This window comes from Ammodytes marinus (genome assembly GCF_949987685.1).
Source record: "Ammodytes marinus genome assembly, chromosome: 5".
Classification (NCBI taxonomy): domain Eukaryota; kingdom Metazoa; phylum Chordata; class Actinopteri; order Uranoscopiformes; family Ammodytidae; genus Ammodytes; species Ammodytes marinus.
This window is the reverse complement of record NC_137234.1, coordinates 814,361-824,360: the sequence shown is the minus strand read 5'-3', so window position 1 is coordinate 824,360 and position 10,000 is coordinate 814,361. Positions and strand designations below refer to the sequence as shown.

At 42.6% G+C, this 10,000-nt stretch overlaps 1 protein-coding gene across 1 annotated transcript in view; it reads right to left on the bottom strand.

Moving 5' to 3' along the window:
• LOC307250763 (activating molecule in BECN1-regulated autophagy protein 1B-like) overlaps positions 1 to 3,069 on the bottom strand; it is a 29,440-nt gene extending 26,371 nt beyond the window's left edge. The window contains exons 1-2 of the mRNA XM_080027936.1: positions 2,834 to 3,069; positions 155 to 380 (exon numbers count right to left, since the gene is read on the bottom strand). Of these exons, the coding sequence (XP_079884062.1) occupies positions 155 to 286 (132 nt within the window). The 5' untranslated portion in view covers positions 287 to 380; positions 2,834 to 3,069. The remainder of the gene's footprint in view (positions 1 to 154; positions 381 to 2,833) is intronic.
• Positions 3,070 to 10,000: the final 6,931 nt, after the last annotated feature.

Below are 10,000 nucleotides of genomic sequence, written 5' to 3'. Positions count from 1 at the left end.
CAAACACACCCAGTAACCGACCTGACTCTACACACACACACCCCACCCCACCCAACACACACACACACACACACACACACACACACACACACACACACACACACACACACACACACACACACACACACACACACACACACACACACTAACCCACCTGACTCTGCCATTTCATCCATCGTACTTTCTCCTCCACTAGCAGCTGAAGCATCCTGTGGGAACTCCTGCTCTGAGCTCCTGTCTCTCTGCTTAGCAGGATCCTCACTGCATTCCTTTGACGGGCCGCCATGACGGGACGGGGGGGGGGGGGGGGGGGGGGTAGGGAGGGGGGGGCAGGGGGGTGACTACTGCGGCGCCCGGGCCCAGGCCATTCACTGACTAGGCTGCAAGGGGGGAGAGAAATACATTGGGTTAAAAAAAATATTGCTCTTAATAAGTTCTCATCCGGGCATTTCTCGCCTACACAAACTTGCATACACACAACCACAACATACTCAAATTAGTATGAGAAGGACGTTAGTAGGCCATTTCGAACACAGCCACACACACACACGCGCACACACACACACACACACACACACACTTCATCAATACCCCCATATTGATTGACAGGTATTTTAACCTCTTTTTTTTTAAACAGCAGATTAACTGATATCACATTTGTCATCATTTGAGGGGAAAAAAGGAGACATTATTGATGGTTTATAATCCTCAAAGGAATCTATTTTCATTATATGCAATCTCATTAATTTTCGCTGTGTCGCAAATCACTTTTTCACTCGTCATTTTGACAATAAAATAAAGATAAAGATTTGAAGGTTCAATTGATGGGGTCTGAAAACACACAAGTGCCTGCAAAAAGCCAGTAGTGTTAATGCAGAGTGCAAATTCCTATTTCAACTCAGTCAGCCCCACACACACACACACACACACACACACACACACACACACACACACACACACACACACACACACACACACACACACACACACACACACACACACACACACACACACACACACACACACACACACACACACACACACACACACACACACACACACACACACACACTTAAACTCTCTCGCAACAACCCAGCGATCAACACATTACTCTGGGATCACACAGGCTTTTGCACAGACTAGAGAGAGATCATCACATTAATATAAGGATCTTTTCACTCCGGCCTCGTTTACTTTGGACTGACACACTTCTACGTTTGATCCCAGGCTAAATTCAAACCCTGCGTTCCAATCCCCATACTAGTATCTACTATTTAGTTTGGTAGAAAAAAAGATTTAGGATGTCCCGATTCTTGTGGGCAGATGTAGGATGGTAAGAAAATGAAATACCCAGATGTCCTACTACATCATCTGGCCGAGATTGTTAGTGTTAATAACGACAATTGCAGCTCAAAAGGTATTTTTCAGTATAGAAAAAGGGAATACTGCTGCAGTGCAAACAACCAAGGTCTCCAATAAATAAAATACTTCTAGAATAAAAGGTGAAAGTTCCACACCGCGATCAAAACCAAGCCTGAACATTTGACATATTTACGTCATCTTAGCGCTAATTATATTATTATGTTTTCCATTACTAACTTTCAGCTCCATTTTTACATTGTTTGTTGCCATAATTTTTTTTTTTTTTTAACCTTTATTTCTACAGGTAAATCCCATTGAGACCGAAGACTCTTTTTCAAGGGAGACCTGTTTTCCTTTCCCACGTTACCATTCACACACACATTCATACACCGATAGCAGGCTAACTATCGACATTCACACGAGGCAAGGTGGGTGAAGTGTCTTGCCCAAGGACACAACAACCATGACACAGGTGGCAGGGCGGGGATCGAACCTCCAACCCTTTGATCATCGGCCGACCTGCTCTACCAACTGAGCCACAGTCGCCCCAATTTAATTATTTTTAAACTGTTTTGTCAGTGATTCTTGAGAACGCTTGTTGTAAAAATCAGTGAATATCGTCATGTACTGTGTGAGTGCTATGAAAATAATCCAGTGTTAATATACACAGCCTAGGCTCTGTAAACAGGCATGTTGTTAACATACCCTTTGTTTACATGCCAGTTTACAGAGCCTAGGCTGTGTATTAACACTGGATTGTTTTTCAGCACACACACACACACACACACACACACACACACACACACACACACACACACACACACAGTACAGACAGGTAGCAGATCATGAGGAGATATTCACTCATTTTGACGATAAGTGATGTTGACAACAAGCGTTCTCCAGAATCACTGACTACACCTTTGATGCATGTTGACATAAATTAACACACACACACACACACACACACACACACACACGGATTTTGACGATTGATTTTGCCTCGGTTGCATTTTTCTCTATGAATTACCAGCTTGTTTTCTCAGTTATGATCAAACGTAATTCAAAATCTTGAACAGGGTCGAAAGAGGTTAAATTAATCTCACGTGAAAATACATAGAAATTGCGTTTGTCTTTATAACATTAGGGAACAAAAATAAAAATGTAATTCGCATTGAATCTGAGCGTACACGTGACTGTAGCTGTTATGAGACCAGATCAACCCTTTAATGTGTCCTAAACCGTCCAGAAATCAGTCAAAATGTTTATTTATTTCATTGTTTTTCGCCCTTTAAACTGAGGCTAATGCTACATTAGCTCTTTCCGGATGTCGGTCAGTTAAACGCCAACCGCTGAGGAAAATGCAACTTATTAATAGATTTTAAAAGGTTTAGCTGGTTTATAAAAGCATAAATAAACAGCCAAGGTGTTAATCTATCGGTGTAGGTGTTTAAACATAACAAATGAGGCCTACCTTTCTTTCCAGAGCCCATTTCAAATTTCAACCGATGCTAAACCAATGCTAGCAGCAGTTAGCGGTTAGCTCGGCCAGGAACGGAAAATATGTCCGCTATGAATAATTACACTTTCTAGCGCTAACATCGGTGTTTTAGCGCCTATTCTGATCAACTGTGTTCCCTTTAGTCAACACACGACCTCCATTTTGTGTGAAATATGCGGATTAATGGAGGATTTCGGAGTATTTTTTGGTCCAATATTTGACGCCGAGGTGCTACTGCGTAACCAGCTAGCAGGCTAGTTAGCCACACACACACACACAGGCTGACGAACAGAGCGCCGATAACAATCAATCGATCGATCTCACATACACACAAACACACACACACACCCATACACACACAGAGCGCCGATCCTAATCGATCGATCACAAAAATCCATTCAAAAATCTAGACGTTGGATGAAGCCAGAGTTAAAATCTTTATTTCATGTTTACAACATACAGCCAAAGTGTCCAACATTTTTGCAGAACAGATTTTTGGAAACAGCCTGTTTTTCATTTTATAAATCAAATAACATCACATGTAGGGGTCTTAAAAATGCATTTTCAGCATGTTGTTAAGAAGAAAATGTCTCATAATTTAGACAATGAACAACAAATGAACAAATCCTTCTGGCTACTCACAATAAAGCCATAGGCCTAGTTAAAATCTTTATGAATTTTTACAACATATAAAGTGTCAATACAAGACAAATGATTTTCATGAACAATCCAGTGAATGTAGCCTATTGCAGTTTACACATTGCCGCTATAACGCAGACGGCTCGCAGTTAGTAGGTCTATTTAAAACAAATGTTTTTTGGTTGAATCTACCAGAAACTAAGAAAACATGTCCGACCAAACAGTTTACAAGTGTAAGTGACACTATATTGATAATCTGAGTAATCATGTCGAAATTCAATGTTTGTTAAGATGGAAATGGCTTTATGGAATAGGCTATACTTCAGCAGAATGTTATTCTATTATTTTAATATATCTAACTGACGGTCCATTGCGACTACAAGGGCAAGTGAGTTCCATTTAAATCCCCCGCTCCTCCCCCGCCCAGTCTCCCTCCGCGCTCCAAGTTCCCTCCGTGTGACATATGCTGTTACGTCATACCAAGGGCTGAGGGTAAATGAACGAGGGGAAGTGCAACTACTATTGGAATGCAGCGAGTGTGTTGCTGTGTGTGATGCTCTTTGTGTGTCTGTGAGTGAGTGCCTCAGTTTGTTTGTGTCTGTCTGTCTTTCTGTGTGTGTGTGTGTGTGTGTGTGTGTGTGTGTGTGTGTGTGTGTGTGTGTGTTGTGTGTATGTGTGTGTGTGTTGCTGTATGTATGTATGTATGTGTGTGTGTGTGTGTGTGTGTGTGTGTGTGTGTGTGTGTTAATTTGTGTGTGCATTTCATTTGTACAGTAGATTGTACAGTAGATTGGACTTTACATAAACCACAGCTGTACATACTTGCTTAGAAAGCTGGTGTGTGTGTGTGTGTGTGTGTGTGTGTGTGTGTGTGTGTGTGTGTGTGTGTGTGTGTGTGTGTGTGTGTGTGTGTGTGCGTGCGTGCGTGTGTGTGTGTGAGAAAGTAAAAAATATCTTTAAAAATAAAAACAGTGTCAACAGAATATTATTATTACAATAAAACAAATACACATCTATATATATAAATGTTAAAACCCTAAGGTTTCTTCAGCAGATCATCAGAAAGCCTTCGGAGGACCTTTCTATGGTTAGCAATCTTTTAAGCAACTTTTTTTTGGGTAGTTCATCGTGGTTCAAGGTTCAAGGTTTTTATTAAATGTCCCATGAGGGCAAATTTGTTTACAACAGAAGAAGAAGTTTAAAAACACACGACAAAACAAGACATCAATGGACACAAAACAACATTATGTACACAGGCCTGAGGACACACAAAGTGCATAGAAATAAAGTGCCTGGATATAAAATAAAAATAAAAATAAATAAAAGTCATCAACAACACAAAAATCCAATCAGCATCAGCAGCATTTACCTGCTGCTGGCCGAATTGATTGCCCGGATGGATGCAATCAATTCGGCCAGTTGACAGGCATAGTTTGAAAATGTGTTTGCACGGCCACACTACCCTAATAGTCATGAGTGAGTCAGATGTCACATGAAGGTGTAGAAGGACAGAGCAGCAGCAGATCCACTGATGAGGTCACATCCAGAGGAACACACAGGGGAGATGGTGGACTCTGTGTCTCACAGTTCAAGCTCTAGACCAGCGGTGGCCACTGTTTTTCAGCTTGTGAGCTACTTTTAAAATGACCAAGTCAAAGTGAGCTACCACCTACTGTTAAAGGTCAAAAGTCACGGTTCGGTACGTACCTCGGTTTTTAAGTCACGGTTCTGTTCTGTACGGTACGGTTCTCAGTTAAGAGGAAACATGTGCAGAATTGCAGCCTAAAGGTATTTTCCAGTATAGAAAAGAAAAAACTGCTGCATACAACCAAAGTCTCCAATAAATAAAATACTTCTTAAATAAAAGTGGAAGTTCTGCACCGCAAACCAAACAAGCCTGAACATATTTATTTAAACATATTGAAAATGAATGTACAATATAAGTTGGTGTACCGTGCATAACTGCATGAACCTAGGGATGCACCGATCCACTATTTTTAGTTCCGATCCGATATCTGGGTTTCGGATATCGGCCGATACCGATACTGTCCGATACGATATCATAATTGTTATACATTTTTTTGTTGGTGGTGATGTTATGTATTAGGCTAGGAAGGCTTAAGCCAGGGGTGTCCAAACTTACAGGGCCACATACAGAAAAATCTACGAAGGGCCGGGCCACTTTGCAAAAATAACACATTTATCAGGACATGTAGCTGCTCTGATGTTTAGTTTCATAGTGTCTTCGTAAATTGTAATCCTTCTTCACGGCAACACTTTCCTTGCACATAAAACAGATACATTCCCCCTCTTGTTAAATACCATTAATACACCCAGTGTTTTCTGCTTTTACGTCTAATGTCCAGCTGGGTGAAAATAGTATCCAGCCGAGATCCCGCCCCTCCTAGGGGGGTCCGGGGGTATGTAAAAAGTAAAATGCATGAATCTGGTGCACTTTGAGAGGGAAATTAAGGGTGTATTCACACATGCCGTGTTTAGTTCGGTTGAAACGAACTCAGGTGCACTTCCACCTTTGGTGCGCATCTTTCAGACATGTGTGAATACAGCAATCGCACTCGGGGGCGGACCAAACAAACGATCCGAGACCCAGCTGAAGAGGTGGTCTCGATGCGGTTCCATACGCACTCTGCTGCAGTTCGTTTGTGGTGTGAATTTGTCCGGACTCGATCCGACCCAATTGCAGGAAGCACTGTGCCTTTTCTTTTTTAATAAATCACCGTCAGCTTCACATTATGGGAAAGTGTTGCCGTTGTTGGGAAGATTAGTTGTGGTTTGACCGGGAGCCCGAGCAAATATATTACATTTGATAGACAGGACGTGTAAACATGCTGATGTGTTCAGCGATCAGATGAAGGAGAGGGGAGCGTCTCCCGCACAGTGCCAACAGGTTCACGCTGCGCATTGTATGAAGTGCGTGTTTTTATTTTGCTTCCCATGTTACGGGACCGTCAATACTATCCCCGTGTCAGTTTGGAGCAGAGCTGCGCCGAACTCACACAAAGCTGACACACGGCTATATCAGCTGTGTGTCAGCTTGAGCCTATTTCCTCGCGAGCCGCGCGTCCAGCAGCAAAAATACAGTAAATATTATGTTTCACATCTTAGGCTACAAGCCACATCATTGACACAGGCCTACATATTATAACCATATGAAACAACAATAATTTTATGTTTTTTTATTTTATTTATAGGCTAGATGTAGGCCTATTTATTTATTATTTTTAACCCTATATCGTATCAGTTATATATTTCGCAGTTTTCACTTCGTGCTTCCTGCTTCTCTCCACCCCAGAATGTCTGTCCAATGAATGAATGACCTCAGATCACGTGTGGTTTTGCTTCGTAATGCTGGTTCACTTGCAAAAGGGGCAATATGAAAGTGGACCACACCAAAAGAAAAAAATCTAAACTCTATTTGGTCTGGACCAAAGCAAGTGAACTAGCGGACCTTCCCAGTGTGAATACACCCTAAGAGGCTAAAACTGAAGAATTGTGTATGAAAAAAAAATGGAGACACTGTGTCAGATGAATTAGAAGCTATTGGAGAAGGACACATGGATTTTCCATAATAATATTAATTTAAATTAAAATATTATGTAGGGTCCCCTGGGATGGGCTTGGTACTCTTTTTCTTTTATGGGACATATTTCTCAGTAATATGATGAGTGCATTTCAATTATTTAAAAATTAAAAGCGCCATATTACATTATATTTTTAAAATGTGCCACGGGCCAATAAAAAGCGGGCCCGCGGGCCGTAGTTTGGACACTCCTGCACTAGAATATGTGGTGGTCTGTTTGTCTGAACAGTCTTCCTCTCTCTGGCTGTATTTTACATAGTAGAATTTGTCACAGTGTAGAAGCCTCTCCACTTCCTTGACTTGGATTAGCTTTGGTTAGCTCACTGGCTAACACACTGATATGTACTGTATGTCTAACTAGAAAGTGGTGTCCTCTCTCCCTCCACCGAACTTCGGTGCATGCTCGCACGGCTCGTTCATAGCTCTTCTTTTTTTTTAAGAATGCCACGCGATCGACCTAGTGGCCACCCCTGCTCTAGACCATCAGGACACACACCTAGATGATGGACTACTTACTCACTCACTCCCTCACTCACTCACTCCCTCACTCGCTCACCTGCTTACTCACTTACTAATTGGATTGCCACGTAAACATAACACAGCTTTCATATCCATGTGATCGACTATGCTACGTTTTTGATGCAAAGATTAGTACATTAGCAGGAATATATGTAGCTCAATATTCATTCTCCTGGAAAGTTTCTGCACATTGATCTTGCCTCTTGCTTATATATCCGTCTCATCGCTGGTTGTTTTCACTGGGAGGCTCAGTCCATGTGATGTAACTTCTGCTGCAGTGGATTGTGGGTCAGAACCTCCATAATTTCAGCGTGCAGTATCACAGCAGTATTTTTCAGCATGCTGCATCTGACATCATGTGTTGGGACAAACTAACCCTGCGTTCCAAATCACATACTCTTTCTTTTTACAACACTTCATACTAAAGTACTGAAGAGTTTTAGGGCCACAGGAGAGAAAAGAAATCAGATAAAGAAGTTTTTTTTTGTTATTATGTCGAGAAATGTCAAGACGAATACTGCTAAATGCTATCGGATGCTAGTGGTGTTAGTAGAGCATTTATGTATTTTCAACATACTAAAATTGATGTGCATGTATTGGGACATCCTTAATCTGTTTCTACCAAACTAAATAGCAGGGAAGGATGGGGACTGGAACACAGTATTTCTTTGGTCCTATGGTTTACATGTAACAGCATCATTTCACCAGCAGGGGGCGCTCCACTATCTCTGGAGAGAGAGAGAGAGAGAGAGAGAGAGAGAGAGGGAGGGAGGGAGGGAGAGAGAGAGGGAGGGAGGGAGAGAGATTGAGAGAGAGAGAGAGAGAGAGGGAAGGAGGGAGGGAGGGAGATAGATTGAGAGAGAGAGAGAGGGAGAGAGGGAGGGAGGGAGGGAGAGAGATTGAGAGAGAGAGAGAGAGGGAAGGAGGGAGGGAGGGAGGGAGGGAGAGAGATTGAGAGAGAGAGAGAGAGAGGGAAGGAGGGAGGGAGAGAGATTGAGAGAGATGGGGAAGACATGCAGTAATGGGCTTCTCTTTGTGTGAATTTTTTTTGAATATTTGCCGGTAGTTTCTTATTTTTTGCTTTAAAAATTAATTGTGCTATAGGGCGCCCTTAGCTCAGTTGGTAGGGCGTCCCCCCCATGGGCCCTTAGCTCAGTTGGTAGGGCGTCCCCCCCCATGGGCCCTTAGCTCAGTTGGTAGGGCGTCCCCCCCCATGGGCCCTTAGCTCAGTTGGTAGGGCGTCCCCCCCCCCATGGGCCCTTAGCTCAGTTGGTAGGGCGTCCCCCCCCCCATGGGCCCTTAGCTCAGTTGGTAGGGCGTCCCCCCCCCCCCATGGGCCCTTAGCTCAGTTGGTAGGGCGTCCCCCCCCCCATGGGCCCTTAGCTCAGTTGGTAGGGCGTCCCCCCATGGGCCTCGGCCAGCAGCGGACCCGGGTTCGATTCCAGCCCGCGGTCGTTCTCTGCATGTCACTCCCCTCTCTGCCCCATTTCAACTCTGTCTCTACACTATCAATAAAGCATAAAAATGCCAAAAAAATATTTAAAAAAAAAACAAAAAAAGGCATTAATTGTGCTGTTTGAAATTGAAACTCTTAAACCATACTTCAACTTATTGGACATTTTCAAATCTTCCTACTCTTTCAGGTGTCCAGTTTAGGGTCAGCGTGTCAGCATCCAGCGTTCATACGCATGTTCAGCAGGAAATGAGAAATAGATGCATCTGAAGTACCTGTTTCTTTGTGTGGTGTCATTTTTTGTGAATGACATGACTCATCCATGATGCAAATCTCTTGTTCCACCACTGACTTACCACCAATTAAATACTGTCACCTTTACACACAACCCATTCCAATGGGCCAATGGGTCATATTCTATTAATGAAAATTAGGACAAAATGTAACTGAATTGGGATCATGTACTGTAGCGCACTCATTTTGATTGATAGTAGGCCTATGTAAGCCTAAAACTATTTTATAAAAAAATTAAACGTATACTTCATTAGCTTCCATGTTATGTGACTGTGTATCCAAATTATTCCAGAAAATAGTACTAAACAGCTCAAATAGGAGACAGTTGAATTAGCCTCTTAATTTTCCTCTCAAAGTGCACCAGATTGATGCATTTTACCTTTAAAGGTAGCCTACATTTTACTTCCGGGGGGCATGCCCCAGGACCCTCCTAGAAGTAGTGGGAAAGTTTTGTATGCTCTTCATTTAGCGGAGAATATCTCAACTGTTATAGACTAATATGACCCCAGTGAACAACGTGGGATGTGTGACAAAATCTCTATCCGGGGCGAAAGTCCTGAAAATGACCACAACAGGTTACACTAGTATCACACTACGTGGTGAATGGGACGTTTTTTTTCCTTTATAGATATCC